At 39.4% G+C, this 23,461-nt stretch overlaps 5 protein-coding genes and 1 long non-coding RNA gene across 10 annotated transcripts in view; 3 read left to right on the forward strand and 3 right to left on the reverse strand.

The window, feature by feature from the left end:
• The window catches only part of N (neurogenic locus Notch protein), a 52,808-nt gene extending 49,983 nt beyond the window's left edge, over positions 1 to 2,825 (forward strand). The window contains exons 7-9 of the mRNA XM_089475651.1: positions 46 to 319; positions 386 to 859; positions 946 to 2,825. Of these exons, the coding sequence (XP_089331777.1) occupies positions 46 to 319; positions 386 to 859; positions 946 to 1,289 (1,092 nt within the window). The 3' untranslated portion in view covers positions 1,290 to 2,825. The remainder of the gene's footprint in view (positions 1 to 45; positions 320 to 385; positions 860 to 945) is intronic.
• A 1,474-nt stretch (positions 2,826 to 4,299) lies between these two features.
• Positions 4,300 to 6,071, reverse strand: LOC108618984 (UPF0729 protein GD16342). Its single transcript, XM_018015246.2, has 2 exons — positions 5,743 to 6,071; positions 4,300 to 5,652 (listed from the first exon to the last, which is right to left on the reverse strand). Exon 2 carries the CDS (start codon positions 5,625 to 5,627, stop codon positions 5,265 to 5,267), a length of 363 nt encoding a protein of 120 aa, XP_017870735.1. The 5' UTR covers positions 5,628 to 5,652; positions 5,743 to 6,071; the 3' UTR covers positions 4,300 to 5,264.
• A 521-nt stretch (positions 6,072 to 6,592) lies between these two features.
• On the reverse strand, positions 6,593 to 8,161 carry Fcp3C (Follicle cell protein 3C). Its single transcript, XM_018015244.2, has 3 exons — positions 7,632 to 8,161; positions 6,924 to 7,546; positions 6,593 to 6,842 (listed from the first exon to the last, which is right to left on the reverse strand). The coding sequence occupies exons 1-3, from the start codon at positions 7,633 to 7,635 to the stop codon at positions 6,657 to 6,659; spliced, it is 813 nt and encodes a 270-aa protein (XP_017870733.1). The 5' UTR covers positions 7,636 to 8,161; the 3' UTR covers positions 6,593 to 6,656.
• A 48-nt stretch (positions 8,162 to 8,209) lies between these two features.
• On the forward strand, positions 8,210 to 9,377 carry LOC108618983 (thioredoxin domain-containing protein 17). Its single transcript, XM_018015245.2, has 2 exons — positions 8,210 to 8,787; positions 8,853 to 9,377. Exons 1-2 carry the CDS (start codon positions 8,643 to 8,645, stop codon positions 9,128 to 9,130), a joined length of 423 nt encoding a protein of 140 aa, XP_017870734.1. The 5' UTR covers positions 8,210 to 8,642; the 3' UTR covers positions 9,131 to 9,377.
• Positions 9,378 to 12,172: 2,795 nt separating this feature from the next.
• Positions 12,173 to 17,682, reverse strand: LOC149267836 (uncharacterized). Of its 2 annotated transcripts, none has more exons than XR_016271389.1 (2): positions 16,537 to 17,682; positions 12,173 to 12,520 (listed from the first exon to the last, which is right to left on the reverse strand). It is a non-coding gene; the product is annotated as an uncharacterized LOC149267836 (long non-coding RNA). The 2 variants fall into 2 exon arrangements; XR_016271388.1 differs by lacking the exon at positions 16,537 to 17,682 and adding an exon at positions 13,722 to 14,531.
• A 19-nt stretch (positions 17,683 to 17,701) lies between these two features.
• dnc (phosphodiesterase dunce) overlaps positions 17,702 to 23,461 on the forward strand; it is a 234,362-nt gene continuing 228,602 nt past the window's right edge. For 2 of the 4 annotated variants that reach the window (XM_018015210.2, XM_089475999.1), the window contains exon 1: positions 17,702 to 18,777. The gene's annotated coding sequence lies outside the window, so the exon portion shown is untranslated. The remainder of the gene's footprint in view (positions 18,778 to 23,461) is intronic. The other 2 variants (XM_018015209.2, XM_089475998.1) reach the window with 1 other exon arrangement.

Genomic DNA, 23,461 nt, shown 5'->3' on the forward strand with positions numbered 1-23,461 from the left:
TCAAGTCCTATTGAGATTTAATGTTTGCCCTTTTCTCTGTTACAGAACGCCCAGTCGATGCAGTCGCTGCCAGCGAACAGCCTGGACATGATCAAGCTGGACACGTACGGCTATTCGATGGGCTCGCCATTTCAGCAGGAGATGCTGAATAGCCAGGCGCTGGGTCTGAGCGGCGGACGCAGCACGAACACCCTCTGCGGCCTGGGCAATGGGATGCCCAACGGTGGCCACGAGCAGGGTCTCAGTCCGCCCTATTCGAACCAATCGCCGCCGCACTCGGTGCAGAGCAGTCTGGCTCTATCGCCGCACGCCTATCTGGGTAAGTGGACAGACGTTAATGGATGGATGGAGCAACTGGGTACTGACTCTTCTTCTCCTGCTGTAGGCTCTCCCTCGCCGGCCAAGTCGCGGCCCAGTTTGCCCACATCGCCCACGCACATACAGGCGATGCGGCATGCCACACAGCAGAAGCAGTTCGGCAGCAATCTGAACAGCCTGCTCGGTGGCGGCAATGGCAACGGCTCGCCCGTCAGTCTGGGCATCATTTCGCCAACGGGCAGCGATATGGGCATCATGCTGGCGCCTCAGTCCTCCAACAATGCTAAAAGCAGTGCAATAATGCAAACGTTGTCCCCGCAAATGCAGCAGCAGCAGCAGCAGCAACAGCAGCAGCAGCAGCAGCAACAACAGCAGCAGCAGCAACAACAGCAGCAGCAACAGCAGCAGCAGCAGCAACAACAGCAGCAGCAGCAACAGCAGCAGCAACAACAGCAACAGCAGCAACAACAGCAACAAGCTCTTGGAGGCCTTGAGTTCGGTTCAGCCGGCTTGGACTTGAATGGATTTTGTGGATCTCCGGGTAAGTGTGCAACCCTATGCCAGCTCTCCCAGAAATTGCATAACTCAATCTCCCTCTCTGTGTCTCTCCCTCTCTCTCCCCATCAGACTCATTTCACTCGGGTCAAATGAATCCGCCTTCGATACAAAGTTCAATGTCGGGCTCATCGCCGTCGACCAACATGTTGTCGCCCTCGTCGCAGCACAATCAGGCCTTCTATCAGTACCTAACGCCGCCGAGCCAGCATTCGGGCGGCCATACGCCGCAGCATCTGGTGCAGACGCTGGACAGCTATCCGACACCGTCGCCCGAATCACCCGGCCATTGGTCGTCCTCATCGCCGCGCAGCAATTCGGATTGGTCCGAGGGCGTGCAGTCGCCGGCGGCCAACAATTTGTACATCTCTGGCGGCCATCAGGCCAACAAGGGCTCCGAGGCCATTTACATTTGACATAAGCGCACCTAGAAGGCAAAGGCGGACGTGGGCGTGGCCACTCAAAGTGCGCCAGGCAACGGGAAGGGGCCCAGAACTCGTGTGGCAGCCGGCAGCCAGCAGCAGCCAGCGGGGCCGAAGACCTTTTGGACTATTCAACCTAACCCGCAACCCGAGCACCTGCTCCTCACCTCTAATTCTATGAACAATTTTTTTTTTTACTTAGAAACTAAGCTTTAATTTAAAATCAGAAATGAAACGAAAAAAAAAAATCATAATTATTATTGTAGTAATTTAAATGTTTAATTTTAATGTTTGTTGTACAGTGCGCGTTGAAATCATTGAATGCATATATATGTATCTATATGTGTGTGCACATATGGGATATACATTGATACATATATATAAATACATATTATTAGATATTTTAGCATTTAAGCCAAGTTTGCAAAAGTTTTATTAAACAATTTTTTTTTTTTTGTCAGCTAAAGTCGTAATAGAATCCAAGTTAAAATTTATTATATATACAAATATATAAATATATATATATAGATATATATCTTAATAATATTTATTTGCAAACGTCGCTGCTTCCAGTAAACAATTTAAATTAGCGCAAATTATTTTTTATGCATTCAATTGTATTTTGTATTTTGTAATTGTATTTGTATAAGCGGCAAACGCTTTTAAGCATTGAGAACGAAAGAGAAAAACAAACGAAAATACGATAAAAAAAAAGACATAAAATAATGAATAGTTTAATAGTTATTAGCATCGACTACGTTTAATTATTAAGTTTAAAAACAAAAAAAAAGGAAAACTTTTTGCAACTGAAGTGCTTATATCAAAACAAGATTGTTAGCTATATATAGACAACAATACGAACGAAACATTCTGCAAAGCCTATATCATACATTTATCTATATATATATATATATATATAAATATATATATCTACATTTTTTGATAATCAACACACACACATTTTCTATGTAATGCTACATATAAATCCTAATCTTAAGTTTAAATTGTAAAAAGATTCTCATAATTGTTTCAATTAAGTTGACGACGCAACAAATTACAACATTTTCGCCTAAACAAACTATATTTAGATATATATGTATAATTTATATATATATATATATATATCTGATAAACTATAAAATGCGCCAAGTTTTTTTTTTATATTTTTAGAGTTTAGGTAAACAAAAAATTATAATAAAGAATTAAATGAAATGAAAACTTTAACGAGCAGCGAGTGAAATATTGAAATATTTTTCAAAAATATGCCACAATTAAAATTTTTTTTTTAATGTTTTGTTTCTGTCAACTCAACTCAAATCACATTTTCATCTGTATTAAAATTATTTTATTTTATGTTTTTTTTTTTAATTTTTTTTTTCTAGTTTTGCTGCGCTATTATTTCTTAATTTTAATGTGTAAATTGTACAATTTTTTGTTGTCCAGCGAACGAAACATGCAAAATGCAAATGCGAATGCAAATGCTAATTTTTTTGACATAATAAATATAAAATAATTATTTTAAAAAACAAATGGAATGGTATTTTATTTATTGATTCTATAATTTAATATAATAATAATATGAAGAGACTTAGAGACTCTATGCAGTAATCTTTGGTAGCTCTAAGTCAAGCTGAAAAACCAGGAGCACTATGAGAAATCTTCGAATCCATAAAATATGCGAGGTCTGCTCAAGAATCGATGGAAAGGTTTTCTGATATCGGAGCTTGAATACTATCTTGTTATAGCCGAGCCCAGTGGAAATGTTATTTCAATATAGGGCCTTTTTAAAGGCGTGGCACGATTGGAATCTCAGCTCAATGCAGGGTTTAGGGCATCTCCTAGTTGAGCAGCCTCGTCTAGAGCACTCATACTTGCTTAGCCCTAAATAAATACAGACTGGGACATGAATTCAGCGTCTAATATATGACTACATATGCATATAGAAAATGTAATTACAATTAGATTTAAACTCTTTCTCGACCGAATATGAACTTTGGACACAGATGCCTAAATGGGCTAGGAATCGAGAAGCTTATACAACATTCCATAATCTAGTAATTTTTCGTAAAAATTCAGCTATCTGGTCTTAAATATGGCATAGTTTATGATATAACATTATATATTGCGGATATTTTCCTATTTTATTTTTCCGTGTCAAACTAAATTTAACTATTCTTAGTAGAAATTCCATTTGTAGAAAAATATTAGGACGCACAAAAATGTATATTTATTTATTAAATTTTATGAGACACTTTTTTTGCAATCAATTTACGGTATACAAAAGTGTTGTCTTTTAAATTTTTCATTTAAGAAATATATAAAAAACGAAATGAAAATAATAAAAATTTAGTAAAATTTATTTATTTAGTCGGCCACGTCAGATCTGTGAAACTTGAAAGAAAAATGCTCGCCTGCTTAGTTCATATTAACTTCGGCCACGTCAGACCTTAGTATCATTTATTTTTTTGTTTATTATTATTATTAGTTTTTTTTTTTTTTTTTTTTTTTTTTTTTTTTTTTTTTGCGGATAACTTGACATGTGTACTCTAAATAAAAAACAAAAAAATCATATCTATGTATATAAAACTCATTTTATTAGAGGCTGGTCTATGTTTATCTTAAAAAAAATATATTTTTTAATTCAGCACATAACATTTGGCTTTATTTAATAAAAGAGTAAGAAATTTTACAAAGAGGTTTTAGTTATATATATTTCATATATTTCGCTACCATGAGACTTCTCATCCAAGTGTCCTCTAGACCAGAATGTGGTTAAAGTTAAAGTAAAAGCGAATGCAGAGCACATCATAATATAGCATACTAAAAATCTAAGAGCACAGATCAAAATGGAACAAAATAAAAAATAAAAAAATTATATAAAAATAGATTTTGCTTTTCCAAATTTAATAGAATGCACTTACATATATACTAGCTAATTATTTGGTTTTAGCTATCAACTCTTGTATTAGCCTATGGAATAGTCTAATTAATAAATACACTTAAATTATTTCTGTGTGTATTTGACATTTTATTTTGTGTATTATTACATTTTATTTTGTGTGAAGTTGAAATCGCAGCGTAACAAATTCAAGTGTGTTGTAGTTAAAGTGCTACAAGTTAATCAAGTGTTTGTCGTTTTAGTGTTTAAATTTCAGTTCAAGTAACAATCAATCAATCAATTTGCACAATTGTAACGCTTATTATATATGTAGTGTGTATTTAGTGGGCACTATATATGTATGTACTTCTATATATATATCAATTCGTTAGAATACATTTGAGTTCCAGCTTATGAATCCAAAAATGTGTGTTTCTTAAATCCTATATGTTCGTCTATATAAGTTAGATTGCAGCATCTAAATCAAAAGTGTATATTCCGTGCGGAATCCCTAAATGAATCAATCAATATATATCATGTACCAGCGTGTCTGAATCAAATGTGTATTCCGTGTTGAATCATTAAGTTCAACATGATCGTCTGTATATAAATCAGTTTCCAACGGCGATAGAATCAAAAGTGTATATTCCGTGTTGAATCCTTAAGTTTTATATATATATCATGTACCAGTTCAACCATCATATATGAGGAGCGCTCAATTAAAAGTGTGTGTTCCGTGTGTTGAATCCTTAAATTCCTTAAATATATATATATATATATATACCAGCTTGTCTGAATCAATAGTGTGTTCCTTGGTTAATCATTAAGTTCAACATGTTCGTCTATATGTATGTATATCAGGTTCCAGCGACTGAATCCAAATTGTGTTCCGATTTGAGTCTTCATGTGGAATGAGCACCGTGCTCAATATGTGTGCCATCAGTGTGTAATCATATGTTCATATTCGTTGCATGCTTATATACACAGTATAGGCACGCAAAGCAAAGCAAGCAAAAAAAAAAAAAGCAAAAACAAAAAATAAAAAAAAGTAGCAATACCGTTGAACGAATCAGAAACGCATATATCGGAACTTATATGTTTTTCTTGGATTCGATCTGGGTGCTAGACGGCGTTTGCTCCAATTTTGTTGTTGTGGCTGCTGTTGTTGCCGTTGTTGTAGTTGCTGTTGCTGTTGTTGTTTCTGTTGTAGCTCCTGTTTCAGCTCCGCCTGCAATTCGATCTCCGTTCGCATTTTGCTCCTGCTTCGTGCCGCCGGGTACGAAGGGGCAGACGCCGCCTTTGCACTCGAACGGGAACTCTGGCCCGGCCTTGATTACGTTGCCCTCCGCATCTTTCTTCTCCCAGGGATTCCAGTAGCGCAGCAGAATTGGCTGGACGAATTTGTGCCAGATGTAGAGCAGCAGCGGGACGATGAAGCAGGGCACGCAAACCATTTTGCAGGAGTTATATTACAAAATGCTGAGCACAAAAAAAAAAAAAAAAAAAATAAAATAAAATAAAAAAAAAACGTTAATTAAATAGCAAAACGCGAAATTTAGTGCAATTCACCTTAACAAAAATCTTGTTGGTTCGGCTGAGTGTGCCCAGGCGGTTTAAGCAGAGCAGCAAAAAAAAACCGCACGATAAACACGAACGAAATGAGAAGCAAAGCCCAAAAGTGAATTTGAATTCATTTGTACTGAATTGCCAAAAAACATAAAATTTCTAATGAAAAACAAAAATAAAAAAAAAATAAAAAAAAATAAAAAAAATATAAAAAAAATAACACCAAAAAAATTCACACACAAAAAAAATTTTAACAATTTTAACTTTTACTATAGTTTTTTTCTAAATAAATTCAAAGCTGTTTCAGCTTCCAGACACTATTCTGGACTGACTTCAACCGGCCCCGGAGCGGCCTTATATAGGCAAAAATTTTATCAACGCCTACTTTGATTTATAAAAAATGTATTTAATTTTCACTTCTATAATTCAATTTCATGAATAAAAGTAGGCTTTGCAAACGACTTTATACTTGACAGTTTGCTGATGGTAAATTTAGAAAAATACCAAATACCAAATATCGATAGAAATTCAACAGAAGCTATCGATTAGATGATTTTTCAAACCTAGGTAACGATATTTGTAGCTATAATAAAACATTCAAAAGGAAAGAAAATAATGTAGAATATATTATTTTATGACGTATAATATTAAGCAGATAAGTTCCACAATGCCGCCAAATAGCGCAGACTACTAAAAGCGATGTATGGAAAAACAAGCAATTGGCGCCAACTTCCGTTTGAGGTATTTTTCCAAAATTTATTTTTGCCAGCAACTATCGCTGAAAGCAGGCAACTGGCGCCAACTATCGATAGAAGTATTTTAAAATGTCAAACTTTTTTTTTTTTTTGCATAATTTAAGACTTTATTGTTCACAGATTATTTATTAAAAACAGTATTTTCTGTTGTGTTTTATCAGCTCAGCCCAGCAAGGGACAGCGATAGGGCTGCCCCTCTTTGCAGCAGTATTCGCGCCCGGCCTGCAGATTCGTATTGACCCAGATATTCTGACAGTTCTTGATGAACAGATAGGCACGCTCCTTGTGGCAATTGTGGCCTAGTGCGGAGCACACAATGTTCGCTGAGTTGGGCAGATGCTGTACGATCTGCGCGGGAGAGACACCGAGGGAGAGAGAGACATGGCGTTAACACTTGACTATGCTTTGTGCTCAGCTGTTGCAACTCACCGTCTCGAGGCACTTGGTTTGGCACTGCTTGCGTCCGATGGCATTGCACGGATACATGCGATCCATTTCGTTGTGGATGAGCGGCGTCTCCGGCAGCCCGTTCTTGATCTGCGAGGTGAGAAAGACGCCGCAGGTGCAGGGCACCGGCTGCTGCGGATCTGCTCCAGCTGGCGTTGGCGGCGAGGGCAGCGTGTTGTCGAGGCTGCCGGGCGTGCTGCTGCCCAGCTCAGGCTCCTGCTGCAGATCCTCTTGCTCCAGCTCCTCCTGCTCTGGATGGGGCGTGCTGCTGCCGATGATGGAGGCGGCAGTTGAGGTGGAGGAGGGGTGGGCAATGGTGCTGCTGCTGCCCGTGCTGCTCTCCAGCTGCTCCTCCTGGGGCAACGCCTTGGCTGTGCTGCTATTGATGATGAACTCAACGGGCGCTGGCCAATCCGCCTCCTGCGTGGTGCCCTGCGTGGTCGGGCTGCTCGTCGTGCGCTGCTTGACTCGTCGATCCTTGAAGTGGCTCATCTTGCCGTACAACGGCTTCTTGTAGGCGATCTTGCTGGCACCCACCAGCTGCTGCCCCACCAGAAACGTCAGCGCCAACAGCAGCAGCGTCCTCCTTAAACCCTGATCACTAACTGCAAAGGGCAAGGGACAAAGGACAAAGGAGATAGGAGAATATTGAACTGAGTAAAATCCTATAACAATACCCACTGTACTCACCCATCTTTGAATCTCAGTTGAGTTCTGTTTACTTTTGGTCATTCGCTCTCGCATTTTATGGAACTCGATTTGACGACGTTTGCACTTTTCTTTGCCCCGAGCTCTGTGAAGTTCAAGTTTGGCAGCTGCGTTGACAGCTTTGTGGGGCTTTTTGGGTCAGGGCGATCGAAAGCTGCGTTGCATAATACCCAGAATCTGCGAAACTCTAGAAATGTTTCGGTTTTCATTGATGAGCGAGCGAATGAACAAATCTTATAAGCTGCTCAAGGTTACGCAGAAGCGCATAGAAAGGCGTTCGCTATGAGAGTGCGAAAGAGAACGCAAGCATATAGGAGAATAATCTAAAATTTCAGAAGTTCCATGATTAAGCAATGTTAGGTTGAGAAGCGCACAGAAGGGCGTTAGCTACGTGAGTGCAAAAGAGAAGGCAGGAAAGGGGAGCTTGCAAAAAAAAAACATAAAATAAAAAAAAATAAAAGAATGTTGACATAAAAAACATTGGTAAAAAAAACATATCTACGATAAAATATACCAATACCGATATAAAACTACGCCTACCTAAAAATAAAATTAAAAAACAAATCTATATTTAATAATTCCATACAATTTATTTCATTAGTTCGTGTCATGAAAATTTTCGTAAATAATCTCAAAATAAAATAATTGTAGACCTTTTGAACTTGGCGCGCAATGTCTTGCACAATGTACGTTGCCAACCATTGCAAAGAGGCTCACATGCAGTATTAAGTGCACAGCAGAAAATCCCGAAAAAAGATACCAAAATAACGCTAGTATGTATGTGTGACCGCACAACGGAAAACAATAAATTGCCGGCACTGCTGAGTGTCTCCATTGTTATTGTTTTTGTTGTTGTTGCTGGCAAATGAGACCAATTTAGGTGGCTGTAAAAAAGAAAACGTTAAAAGAACAGCCAAGCTAATCAGAAACAAAGAAATCTTATCGTACAATCCCAATCAGTAAGTAAGTGAGTAGCAACAGCAAAGCAGCACGATGCCGCAATACGTGCCAATAACGGGCTTCAAGCAGCTGGAGGATGCACTGAAGGTGCACGCCAAGAACAACTGCCTCATCTATATGTATTTCTTTGGCGAGAAGGACAGCACGGGTCGCAGCTGGTGTCCCGACTGTGTGGCAGGTGAGTGCCTCCAATATGGAATATACGAATTGTGTTTTTAATTAAATGCGTTTTTCCGTCGCCAGTTGAGGATCTGGTGGAGACGGCATTCCGTGAATATTCGCATCCAAATTCCTTGATCTACACGGTGAACGTGGGAGATCGCGCCGCCTGGAAGGACAAATCGCCGGCCAACAAATTTCGCCTGCCGCCGTTCAATCTGACCGTTATACCGGCACTGCTGCGCTGGAACAACTCGGAGCGTTTGGATGGCGATCAGCTGCTGAAGCCCGATCTGCTGAAGCTCTTCTTCGACGAGGCAAAGTCGCAGAGCGCCACCGACACTACAATCCCATGCAAATAATAATAGTGAATAAGCCGCATAACTGTATTTGACCGCTAGCCAGCGAAGGTTGGCGTACGTGTAGTTGTGTGCGTGTCCGTGTGTTTGTGTGCGCCGAGTATGCGAATGCATGTGCGTGCGTGCGCCTGTGTGCGTGTGCATGAAAATAGAGAGAGCGAGAGAGGGAGAGAGAGAGAGAGAGAGAGAGAGAGAGAGAGCGCAATAAACACGCTGTTGAGCGCAACTCAATGGCCATAGCTAAACTCAACTCAACTCGAATTCAACTCAATTTGAACTCAACTCAATTCGCTTGAGATCTCACTCAATTGTTGGGGGCTCGCTTGAAAGCGAGCAGCAGCCGCGGCAGCCGCGGCAGCAGACAGCGCTAGCAGCCAGGCAGCAACCTGGCCGCCTCGACATCGTCGGCGTTTTATTAGCACGCACGTCGTCGGGCAGGACGAATCGTATGGCGCGTCGTCAGCAGCAACAGCAACGACAGCGACAGCAATAGCAATAGCAACAGCAGCAGCAACAGCAACAGCAGCAGCAGCAGCGGCGGCAGCGGCAGTGCCGACAGCGAGAACGGTAAACATTTAAGCGCTTGCTGTGCGCTCGTTGCTCGGTTTGGGTTTCAGTTACGGTTTCGGTTCCACTTCCATTCCGTTTCGTATTGTAAGTGACGCGTCGTACTGTTTACATGCCGTTACCGTTATTATCGCAGCGTTGTTGTGGAACGTGCGTGTGTTCGCGCTTCTACCACAAACAAATAATGTGCATAAAAACAAGCAACAGCCATTAAATATTAGCCAAATCAAATGTAGGTAACAAGGCAACAAACACACACACGCAAACACACACACGCACACACACACAGACTGAGCAATGGGGGCAGACCGACAGTTAAGCTCTTGTGGTGTGCTGCAGCAAACCCTTTAAGCCCTTTAAACCCCTTAGCCCGCAGCCCAGCCAGTTTACACTGCCCTGAGGATGGAGGCGGGAGGCGTTGACTGGACTAACTGTTGCGCCTAGCCCGTCTAAGTTCCCCGTTCTTTTGCTCTATTTGCCAGTTAGCCAAGATTCTTAGAGACTGTTAACATTGTATTTGGATTATTTACATTCCATGCTAATAAACAAGATTCGTTCATTTGACGGCGTGGTGCTAATAAAATTCTGCACCTTGTCAAAAAAAAAAAAAAAAAAAAAAAAAAAAACAGACATACATACATACATACATTTGCATATACCCATATCTATAGAGAATATCAGAGCCAAGTGGGAAGCATAAACTCAATTAAATTAAACCGACAAATAAAGCCAAGCGATCGGATGACTTATGGAATCGTGACGTGACGCGGCCCGAGTTGCCCTTGATTCTGCTCTTGAGCGACCGGAAAATGAGCCACGAAACTCTAGATAACTCTTGTTGTTGACTAGTTTACCTAGATCGTTTTCACAGCATACATATACATACGTAATTATTGGATAAACACATCAAAATTTGACAAGTTTGATGAAAGTGAATGCAACACTCGGTTCTATTGAAAAGTGAGAAACTTCAAGCGAGTTGGGCTTACATACATATGTATATCAAAATAAAACCGGAAGGAATCGGAAATGAGTACACCCAATGTTTGCATGAGTACAGTATGACCTCGTTAGTAAAACACAAATTTGTTTATTTATTGCGGATTAAAGTGATTTCAAAAATTCAGATACGTATTATCTTCTTTGAACTCCATTTCCACCACTTATGAAATATGAATTTAGGAATTAGAGTACATGAAGTTCCCATTGACCTAAAGTTGCTAAATAATTTCGAAAATTCAGTTAGCCTGAAAAGCTGTATGTTAATAAACAAAAGGACCTTGGGGAAAAAATACCAACCCTGAAATCGTATTATTTTATAGAAACCATGTTCGAATCAGAAAATAGAAATAGTAATTTTTGTAAGTAATATTGAGTAATACATAATGCGCAATGAATAACGAGCAATAGGCAATGAATAATGAATAATATTAAATGAGTGATGAGCAATGAATAATGGGTAATCAGTGAAGAGAAATGAGTAATCAGTAATGCGTAAAAAAAAAACATTATTTGAGCAATGCGTAATGAATAATGAGTAGTGAATAATGAGCAATGAGCAATGAATAATGGGTAATGAATAAAAAGCAATGAGTAATCAGTAATGAGCAATGAGCAATGAATAATTGGAAATGAATGAAAAGTAATGAGTAATCAGTAATAGTAATCAATAATGAGCAATGCGTAATGAATAATGAGTAATAAATTATGAGTAATGAATGATTAGTAGTGAATAACGAATAATGAGTAATAAGTAATAAGTAATGAATAATAAGCAATGAGCAATGAATAATGGGTAATGAGTGAAGACTAATGAGTTATGAGTAATATATTTTGAGTAATGAATAATGAGTAGTACGTAATAAATACTAAGTATAGTTAATTAATAATGAGCAATAAATAATAAATAATATGCATTAGTGTAGTTAATATTCCAATTTATGAAAAACTCTTGTAACGATCTATTAAATTATAAATAACGGCGCAACTCTGACCCATCCCTAATTAATAATGGCTAATAATTATGCCAAATGATATTACTCTTAGCAGAAATCCTAAGCTTATTGCTCCACTTCATATGCACCATTGGGCATTGCTGGGTATCTTTAGTTCATCATTCGTGCGTATGGAGTAATGGGGATACTTAATGCTCCGATAAGTTCTCTAATATCTTTTGATGTAACTTTCATATAGAGCGTTCGCTCAGCTTTCGCCTCACCTTGCCATATTCTTGGCCAACAATTTGCACGGCCCACACACACACACACACACACACACACACACACATAGCCATAGACATACACAGATTTGGATCCGTTAATAGTTGGACTCGCTGTCAACATTGCTTTCGCATTCCAATTTCTAGCCCCTGACATCTTTTTGGCGCATTTCAAAGATTCGAATATCGAAAATAAATACATATATATATATTTATCCATATATATATATACATATATATATATATATATTTCTGATGTCTATTCGCTGGCAATTTCTTAAGTTGTTGTTGCCTTCAATTTATTTATTAATTTATTTTCTCGCATTCGTTTGTCAATTAAAAACTAAAAATTCTTAATGAACCCCACGTAACCGTAGCCCCCAGTCCGGACAACCATCCGATGATGGACTCTGGTGGAAATGGGGCTGGCTATTGGATCTGGTCATTGGGATGGGTTCGCTTTGCTTTCGTTTTCGTTTTCGTTTTCAGCTGCGATTGGGCCTGGCTGGCTTGGCTGGCTTCCTGGTGCTCGTGGGGGTGGTGGGGGGCACAGTGGAGCGAATGGCTGCCAAAAGCAGCGAAATGTCGTTAAAGAAGCTAATAAAAATCTACAAAAAATTTGAGGAATAAATTAAATTAAAGATTTCAAAAATAGCGCAAACAACACTAGTGTTTTATACAGATGGGTTACTTATAACACACACACACACAGCACACATGCGTATATATGTATATGCATGCTTGTTTGGTTATGCATAGATGGCAATGATTATATGGATGCATAGATAGAATTGAGTGCCTCATATTGAATTTGCCATGATCGTTTCAATGGCTCAACCTGTTGTTGTTGTTGTTGTTGTTGCTTTACCCTAAGCCCATTGAAAACGTGCAAAGCAGGGCATAATGGTTCTGTGATCATGTATGTCATACATAGTCGGAGTCAGGGCGTACTCTATAAAGGGCATATATTCCTGATCAGAGCGAAAAACTGAGTCGATACAGCCCTGGCCGCCTGTCTCAAGGTCTGTTAGTCTGTCTGTCCGTGTGTGCCGATCTCAGAAACTCTAAGAGCCAGAAACTTGAATTGTTGACCCATGTAGAGCACACACGTATAGAGTTTGTGAAAAAAAATTTATAACTATTTTAGTTTCTGTAATCTCGGGGAAAGCCCCTTTCGAAAGTCAGTTATCATATTATATCTTCTACATCTTTAGTGCTGGAGTCTCCAAATTTTGCATACCAATTTATGTGTATTTTATACAATTTTGATTTTTTTTATGTGCTTGTGTTGGTGGTAATTTTGGAATTTTGTGCGAAGGGCTTAGAGAATCTCGTAGTCGAGCGGTTTCGCCTAGAGCACGCTCACTTGTTGTTTTAGTTGCTGCTTTAAATCGCTCAACGCGTTGTTGATTAGCATCAGAAACACACACATACACACACACACACACACCCGCACCCGCACAAAGAGAAAATTTTCGTGCGATTTATAGTGTCATCCAAAATCATAATTTATTAATAATTTCTGCACACACACACAGTGACACTCAGGTGTGGGTGTACGTATATATATATATAATATATATCTATATATATTTATGTATCTGTATATATCTATATTCTAGCTGCGCGCTTTCTCTATATTTCTACACATTTCTCACTCATTTTTTAAATTTAATTGACGCATTTAGTTCAGCAACAACAACAACAATAACAACAACAACAACCAGACCATTTTTAATGCATATATCAACAAAAATGTGCCCCACCCACGTCTGTCCCACTCAGGCTTTGCCCCTGCCCCTGCCTCACCGTCCTCCTAACCACCTCCATTATGGCGACAAATTCCATTGCAAATCAAAGATTCACACTAGGCGAAACTCTTTGAATTTGCAGCAGCTGTTGGCACTGCGATATAGAAGACCAAAAACCAAAAACTGAAAACCGAAACAATATTGCTTCAGAGCGCAATGAGATGTACGGGAATGAGTGAAAAGCTGCCTGTCTCGCTCTTGCATTATTTTGCAATCTAATTGTAATTCCTATTTACATTTACGTTCAGTTCCTCGCTCCTTCTCTATCCACAGTCGATTATATGTCTCTCTCACTTTATCTGTGTGTGTCTCATTCACTCTTGCTCACTTAATGTCTCGTGTTCTTTGTTGGTGTATGTTGTCTCTTCTCTCTTTCTCATATCATATTCCTACATTTCAATGCATCGCGAAAATTCCTTCCTTCCCCCTCTCTTTCTAAGAACTCCTCTTGCTGCTCTCTTTTAGTCTGTCTCTTTGTGTAATTTTCTTTCGCGCTCATATTCTCTCTCTCTCTCTCTCTCTCATTCTCTCTCTCTCTCCCCCTCTTCTACTCACAATCTCTGTTTCTTAATTTCATGCTTAACATCGGTATCTCACTCTCTCTTACTTTCACTTTACTTTCACTATCGCTCTTTCACTCTCCACCTGTCTCTTTTACTCCCTAAGTCTCTCTCTCCCTCTATCCCTCTCTCGTTGTACCTCATTCAGTCTTTCTGTTTCAATCTCTCTCTCTCTCTCTCTCTCTCTCTCTCTCTCTCAATCTCTAACTCTCTCTCTAGCCTATACTCAATAATCGATTGGCAATAATCGTCCAATAATAAGTCCAAGGTCGATAGTTGATAGTCAATAATTGCTAGTCGATAAACGATAGTTATTGCAAAGTCAATAACCGTTAAGTCAATCGTCCGATCACACAATCCCAGCTATCGACAGTCGATAGTTCCTAGTTGGTGGCAAGCGATGGCCAATATTTGGGATATTGGCCACTGGGGCAGTCTGACAACTCTTATCGCATCTCTCACTCTCTCCACTAGCCGGGGGGACGGCCATCCCGTTATCAGAGCCGCAAAACTTTGCGCTGTTTGGCTGCGGCTCTGATAAGACTCCAACCAGACGCACCGACAGCGCCAACAACAGCAACAACGACAACAACAAGCCAAACAAACAAATGAAGTCGACGTCGACGTCAACGTCGCGACGCTCACGTTGCTGTCGCTAATGACGACACAGGCGGACGCTGGCGCCCATTTCGCCAAATAGCGCGCAGAGCGAAAATCGTTAACGGGAAAGGCAATAGCAGCGCGCAGAGCTAGTGGCAGAGCAGCGCAGCAGCAGCAGCAGCAGCAGCTACATACATATGTCGACGTTGCGACGCGTCGTCGTTATCGCAGTTATAGTTCGCAGTTGAGTTGCGACGGCGACGCAGTTGTCTTCCCTTCCACATTGCGATTGGATCGACCAGCGCCGGGCGGAGCGGGCGAAACGGGCGAAACGGGCGAAACGGTTCGGTTCGTTCGGTTCGTGCGGTTTGTTTGTTTTTGTTTGATTTTAGTGCTGATGGCTGTCGACGTCAGAGCTGTGATTGCTGTTGTTATTGTTGTTGTTGTTGCTGTGACAACGTCGCAGTTGCTTCACTTTAATTGTAATTATAATAGTAACAAACAATAATAACAACAACAACAACAACAACAACAACAGCAAGTTTTGGCGAGCATCGATCAATTTCGTTTTGCCTATTCCATAAAGAATGTTGATGATCGTTGCGTGCCTTTGCCTAAAAGGCAGCACACACACACACACACACACACACACACACATACATATATAGGCATATGCACTCAATATCAGAGCGTGATCAAGCAACAGCGCGAGCAACAGATTGATCGCAACCGAGCGCAGCGGCATCTGCGAAGCGCCCAGCAACAAGGGCGAAATAGTGGGAGGAGTGACGAGAGGGAGAGATTGAGAATGGGGGGCGAGAAAGAGAAAGAGAGTGAGTGAGTGGGAGTGCAGGTAGGGAGCGCACGAGCGGGCATGGGAGAGCAAGATTGCAGCTCCAATAACATGATTATTTGAATGTAATTTAGTAGGGTATCTCAATTCAATTGCAAGCGAATGCCCTACACTTAATGGAGCAGGTATATCAGTTATTGGTAATTGAAGACGAGAGAGCTGATGCAATAAATGTATATATTATGAAATGGAAATGGAAAAGAAACGTTGTTACATAAATTTATTAAAAATAATACTTTTATATAAATATATATATGTATGTATATATACTATTTATTTGTAAATAAAAGCTATATGTTGAACTAAATACGTTTTCTGTTGCCCTTAGTGACAAACTAGTCCAAAACACAATAAATTTATATAATATTCACTAATAATCATATACAAGTTTTTTTTTTTTTTCAAAGTAACACTCAGCGGAATATCTTACAGAAATACTAGAATTCTCTGAAATTGTTGTCGAACTTTTAATATTATACTCAAATGAAATTGTCATATCATCAAAAAATGTCAAACTTTTCACAAAGTTGCTCAAATACTCAAATGAAATTCTCATGCCACAAAATACACTTAAAAGCGTAAACAGAGAATACTTAGCTTGTTCAAGTTGTAATTCTCTAGAATTCCTTCAAAACTTCTTATTACTTCACTTTGCAAAATTAAATTCTCATATTCTCAAATAAATACTCTACATTTTATTTGTAACTTGATTTATTCGACTCTTTGATATTGTTACAAAGTATTCTGAGTACTAAATTAGAATAACATGCAAAGGCATACATACATACATACATACATACATGTGTACGTATAAAGCTTTTATCCAGGTGCCTCATTCTATCCACAATAGTCTCGGCTGCAGCGCATTTGGCAGTCAACCGAACTGAACACGAATTTGCATTCTGTAATGCAGGCGAACCGTTGATCATTCATTGCTGGGCGATGCGATGCGCAGCGGACGTCGACGCCGACGTCGTCGCTCGTCGCTTTGGCTCTGCGTGTTTCCCGCTATTGCATTGCGCTCGGTTCGGTTCGGTTCGGTTCCGTTCGGTTCGGTTCGGCTTTGTTTTTCATTTCAATTTTATTATTTTGCGTGTGTGATTAAAATCGTGTTCGGGTGTATGTGTATGTGTGTGTGTGTGTGTGTGCCCAGCACATGTTCACATATAGAATATACATTCACACACACACACATATGCATATTTCTATATGTAGTTGTACATGCTGTGTCTGCCTGTGATTCTGATTCAGTTGTCTCAATGGGTTTTCTATTTCCAATTCAGTTTCCAATTCGTGCGGCCCGGACCAGACCTGACCAGAGAGACCACACCAGTGGCTGATTCAGTTCGATTTGCCGCCGCGTTACGCTTCAGCGCTGCTACGGCCACCAGTGATCGTAGCCCACGTTTGATCAGTGTAATTGCTGCACCTCCAGCCTCCTCCTTCTGCCCTGGCTTACCCAATCCCCTCCACCCCCTGCGCGGCAAGCGCGCGCGCGCGCGATCGTTGATTGATTTTGATTGCGATTAACGATTTTCAGTCAAACTATCGCCCATGTGTGTGTGTGAGCGTGCGTGCGTGCGTGTGTGTGTGTGGCCTAGTCAGTGGCTGATAAGAGCGCATAAATTACGCTAAGTGAACGTTGATTGAAAAAAAAAATAAATAAATAAATACATATATATGTATATATAATATACATATATTCATGTTGTCATTTTTTACACTTTTTTTTTACTGTGTGCGTGGTTAAAAAATATACAAAAAAAAAAAAATAAATAAAATAAAAATACAAATACAAAATATAAAGAAGAGAAACGTAAAAAAGTTATCAGAAATCAATGCGATAAGCGGTTAAAGCGGGAAACGCCGCAGCAACAGCAACAACAAAGCAGCAGTAGCAGCAGCAGCAGCAGCAGCAGCAGCAGTAGCTGATAAACAACAGTCGAGGTGAGTTAAAGCTTTGAGTTGCACTCAACCGAGTTGAGTTGAGTTATTCTCGGCGCTGAGTTGAGTTTGAGTTGAGTTTGCTGGAGCGCCTGCGCCAGCTAACGGTGTGTTGATGACGTCGCCGCTAAGCCAAGCTGGGCAGGCAAAAGCGCAAAGAGAACAAATTGAGCGCAGCAACAACTACAACTACAATGAAAACAACAGCTAAATCCGCAGCCACAGAGCGCCACACACAGTTACAGCTCCAGTTACAGCAGCACACAGCAGCACCAGCAGCAGCAGCCGCAGCAGTCGCCGCCACTGCTGACAAAATAAACAACAAAACGAAACGTCTTACAGCGTCAGCAGCGCCCCAGCACCAGCGCCAGCGCCAGGCAGCGACACCGACTGCGACAGCGACAGAGGCAGCGACAGAGGCAGCGGCTTCAAAGCATCCGCTCTGAAAATCAGTGCAGGCAACCGCAGCGTCGTCCTAGGCCATGTGCGGCTAACGTTGTTTTGTTGCCTTGGCTGCAGAAAAAGTTTAAAAACAAAAATTCAGCACAAATTCAAAATCCAAAAATTTCAAATATATCCACAATAAAAGCATTTAAGCAAATTCTGCTCAACGCACAGTTGTTGCTCTAGTTTTTTTTTTAAGTGTTTTGCATATATTTGTTGTTTTTTTTTCGGTTATTTTTTGTTGTTTTTTTCGTGTGCGTGTGCCAGAAAGAAAGAAAATAGAAAACGCTGTTTTAAATTACGAGCGGGCGAAATTATGAAATGTTAATAAAATACAAATGCGAAAAGCTGCAAAAAAAAAAAAAAATTATTAACGTTTCAAATGAAAAATTAAAAATAAATAAATGAAAATAAAATATATATCTATATATGTATATATATGAGCGTATCTATTTGAATAAAAAGCGGTGTGCAAAAAATTTAATAACAACAACAACCGAATTTGTTGCTGATGATCATAATGAAGCAGCTGATGTTGCTGATTATTATGATGACGATGCAGTGCAGCAACAGCAGCAATAACAACAACAACAACAACAGCAACGACGACATCAACAAACAACGAAGCTAAGAGCGGCTCCTTATTGCAAAAGGTAAGTGACCTCCTTTGTATACACAGTTACACCGCTGCCGTTACCGTTACATGATTACACCGTTACACCACTATACCATTATACCAAATATAACAACAACAAAATCAACTCCTCGATGCCGAAAACAGCAGCGTGGCAGCTATTAACGGTTTCGAGCTACACTCTCGTCTTTTATTTTGTTGTTCTTGCTTTTCTTTTTTCGCCACTCGAGCGGCAAGCAACAACAATTCCATTGCATACGCACAGGGGCCGGCAGCTGCTGTCCATTGAGCAACAACTACAACAACAGCTAAATACGAATTACAGCAAGCAAACGCAGTAAAAACAAAAACAAAAAAAAAGAAAACTGTCGGCAAACATTTTATTGAATTTTATTGTTGTTGCTGCTGTCGCTGCTGCCGCCTGGCGATGCAAGCTATGCGCCTGCGTTGAGCACAAATACGTTTGCCTAAAGCAAAGAGAGAGAGAGAGAGAGAGAGAGAGAGAGAGAGAGAGCGTGAGAGAGCGCCAGCCTGTGAGAGGGCGTGCAAGCGAGCATTGAGTCCAGTCTTGAGAATACGCTAAGGCGCAGTTACAGTGGTGAAAAACGCATTGTACCTCATCTATTCTTAACGATCGATATTCAAGAATGCAAGCCTTCCAGAAAATAAAATTTTAATTCGAATATATATATATTTGAATTCATATTCAAAAATATTTAAATGGGATATAAATTCTAAATTCTTTAGTCAAAATTGTTTAAAAATAGAAAATCTCGCAACAATGTTATACATACATATATTGTATTTAAATTTGCGCCATCTAATGTCAGTCTATTTTCTAAATCATATCTGCAATAAATTGGTTATTTAAAGAAAAAATTAAAATATAGAACAGTGCTATATGCAGTAGAAAATATATGTAAAAATAAATAGTTATTATTTGTATGTTATTAATTTTGTAAATAAATTCCTGTGTACCATTTATGTTGACTTCTTTATGGAAGTTTATTTTCCTTGCCTCTATAGTGAAGCTCAAAAATAAACTTTAATCTTAATATACCTTTCCTTCCTTTAGAACAGTATTGTATTCATTTGAACATATACATATGTATATAATTTTATATATTAAATATATGCATATATTAATATTTCTAAACTTACAAATAAAATACCTAACACATTTTTACATCATGTTTTAGTGCTCTTTTAGGTCACTGTCACTGATAGGAAGTAGGGAATAGCACAAACACAGTTATTACTTGCGTTACACTCTCAGCTAGTACGTGAGTCCAAGCAGCTGTAACTGTTAAGTACTCACTCAGCGGCACTTACGCTCTCGCTCTTCCTCTCTCAGTTTCGTTCCTCTCTCTTCTTTTCAGTTGAGCTCAAAGTTTGAGCAACTGCTTCTGAATTGAGCGCATTTCGTGCAGACTTTTAGCCGCTGCTGCTGAGGGCAAGGCTCAGTTAGCCACCCATTTTTTACACACACACACACAGGCGCACACACAAATACGTTTGCATACATATAAGCAGCCCGGCATCTTTTCCTGTGCGCGTCTTCGTTTCTTTATATTTTTTTCTCGTTCTTTTTTTCCGCTTACTTTATGGCCGCGTTTTACGATGCCTTTGCCAGTCATTGTCGTTTTGCTTTCCACTTTCGTTCTTTTCGGCTTGGCTTGGTTTAGCTTTCCTTTTGCCTTTTTATGCCGCTCAGCGTATTTGTTGCCTTTCGCCGAAAACATTTTGTTGTTGTTGCTACTGTTGTTCTTCGGCAGTTTTGTCTTAAGCAATAACACACGGTCCTCCATTCTCCCTCCATTCGCTCCACCCAACAACAGATATTATCCGCCCCACTAATAACAATCGCATATAAAGCGCAGCAACAACAACAAATTGCCGCCATTAATTGTAATCAACTGCGTTACCTGACGACAAACATGTTCCTGCATGTCGGGCTGCGTGCTCTTCTTCTCCTTTTACTTCTACTTCTTCATCTTCCTCGCCCTCTTTGTACTAACAATATTTGCTCTGATTACATTTGATTGCAACTAGTTGTAGCCGAAGAAGTACTTGGCCATAATTGAGATGGAATGTCTTCAGACAAAACTCAATTATGGAAACTATCAAAATAATTGTTTTTGCTCTTATTGCTATAATAATGCGTGCAGCAAACTTTATCAAAATAGTAGTTAAATTCACTAGGAAGGAGAAACGTGGACTTGTATTACATTCTATAGATACAAGGAGGTCTCATGATGATATACATACATAGACATGTATTTGTATATTATATACATATGTACATACATATATACATAGCTAAAATTACTCCTTAATTTTCACTCCCCAATACTAGCAACTTCTTCTGCTACATGTCAGCTGGATTTATACCTTTGTTTCAGCCTGTTTCATTGCAATTTATGAGCTTTCCTTTTATTTTTTTAAGTTTCGTGAATGTTCTATGTATATGAATGTAACGCGGAATCAGAGAAGTTTTAACTTACAGACACGGCAGGAAAACACATGAAAACTCATGGGCGCAAGAAGCAGAGAGAGAGAGAGGTGTTCTTTTACTGTATTCTTACTAAATACATTGTTCCTAAGCGACAGAAGAGTATATTGGTTTTAGCTTTTCATAAAATAGGGTCATTTATTATAATATGATACAATAACAATTCTTTGATTTAATATGAATATAATGTCATACAATTTTGAGTTCAGTTTATCCATTGATCAATATGTGCATAAATCCATACCATTGGACAACCTCTTATCATAGCTTCACGCAAATCTTTTTTTAAGCGTAAAGGAGCTTTTGTCTAACAGGAGTATATAATTCGATGGACTGATAAATTAATATCTTTATCTGAATTGTATTGATAGCTTCTAGCCTTAAGCGGGTCTGATCGAGTTTGAGGTGGTCGTATTTTGACAGGTAGAGTGAAGACATCAATTTAAGGAGACTAATCGATTTATCGATTACCGATATATAGATAAACTTTAGTGAGGGATTAATTACATAATTTTATTAAAAATATATCAAGCTATGTATGTTATTTAACCTCTCAGTTAATTTTACCTATATATCTATAGTCGATAAATCGATAAGTTTTCTTTAACTGCTTTTCAGCCTCTCTTATATGAAATTCGCCCTATTACACAAACGTGATATTGGAATTTACAGCTTAGAGTGACCATATTTTGATGTTCAGCTTAGTCCATTCATAATTCGATAAACCAATAAATCGATAAATCTCTCTAAATGGCTTCCTTAACGCTTTTAGGCCTCGATTTCGAACGCGTATTCGGCAATCGCTTATGCCCACTTTCAATACATTTACTTTTCTTACTTTACTTTTCTTTATTTCTTGTTCCTCTTCTTCTTTTTTGTTTGTTTCAACAAAGTTATTATTGCTTTAATTTCGTGAGTCAGTTGAGTTGAATGCGTGGCAAAGTTTGTTTTTAGGGGTCGTCGTGATTTGTCCTCTCTCGATGACTGTTCCTCCTTCAGCCTTGCTCGTCCTTCTCGCTCGCTCTGTATTTTTTCCACTTTTATTTCATTATTTTCTTCTTCTTGTTTCTGTTGCTTCTGCCGCCTGTTTTCTTCTGATGCCTTAAATTAAAAAGTTGTTGTGCGTTGTTTGGCACCGGAAAAGTTGCCGTTTTGCATTAGAGAGTGCCAAGGCGAGCAGCGACAACAAACGTTGACAACAGCAGCAGGACAGCAACAACAACAACGACAACAATAACAGCAGGACAACAACATATGTGAGCTGGCAAATCTGTGAAATACTCGATTTTTACGCCTCTGCTCCTCACTCTCTCTCATTCTCTCTCCTTCTCTCCCTCTCTCTCCTACTCTTTCACATCCTCCTGCTCTCACCCTGTCTGTTTTATTTAGTTGGTTGTTGTCGTGTTTACGATTTGTTGTTGTTGCCCCTTCAAGTTTAATATGTTCCCCAAGGGCCTCATTAGTGGCGCCCCCTGCCAGCCAGTAGCGGCAGCTACAGCTGCCACCTAATAAAAAACATTTGCTTTGCACTATTTGGCTTCGTTGGCCTGGTTTTCTGTTTCCAAAAAAAAAAAAAGAAAAAGCTAAAAAAAAAACCGTTGTCAGAATTGGGATTAAGGTTTCATCTAAAACTTTAAGTGTTGGGTCTAATGAGCATTATTATTAATATTATTATTATAATCATTGCTACTATTATTATGTTGAGCAGTCCTTGCCAACATTTGTTTAACAAATTATGTGCTAATTGTAGGCAAATGCAATTTTGTAAAGAATTTTTCTGGAATTCTTCTAAAACAAGATTTATGGCTTATATTAATTAAAATGCACGACAAATCATCAGCCAGAATTGGCAGAAGAAGCAGAAGATAATTGTAAATTGTGATAAGGTATTCAGAATCAGGGCTTTAACACGTTTTGCCATCACGTCTCGTGTTGCGACAAAAGACAAACAACAACAACAACAACAACAACAACAAGAAGAACAACGATGGGGGCAACAACGTAAAGTCAAAGTTTGCGAGTGGCCTAAAGTAATATTAATGGGCATGGCAGTTCATTGTTTAAATTACCGCCCCCTTATGCGTAGCATAAACAGCCACACGTACTGCTCTATCTGCAGCAACCTCCCCCCACCAACCACCAACCCTCAAACCCTCAAACCCCAAACCCCAATCTGCCAGCCTCGCCCACA

This window comes from Drosophila arizonae, chromosome X (genome assembly GCF_054131065.1).
Source record: "Drosophila arizonae isolate 15081-1271.41 chromosome X, UAZ_ARI_1.0, whole genome shotgun sequence".
Taxonomy (NCBI): domain Eukaryota; kingdom Metazoa; phylum Arthropoda; class Insecta; order Diptera; family Drosophilidae; genus Drosophila; species Drosophila arizonae.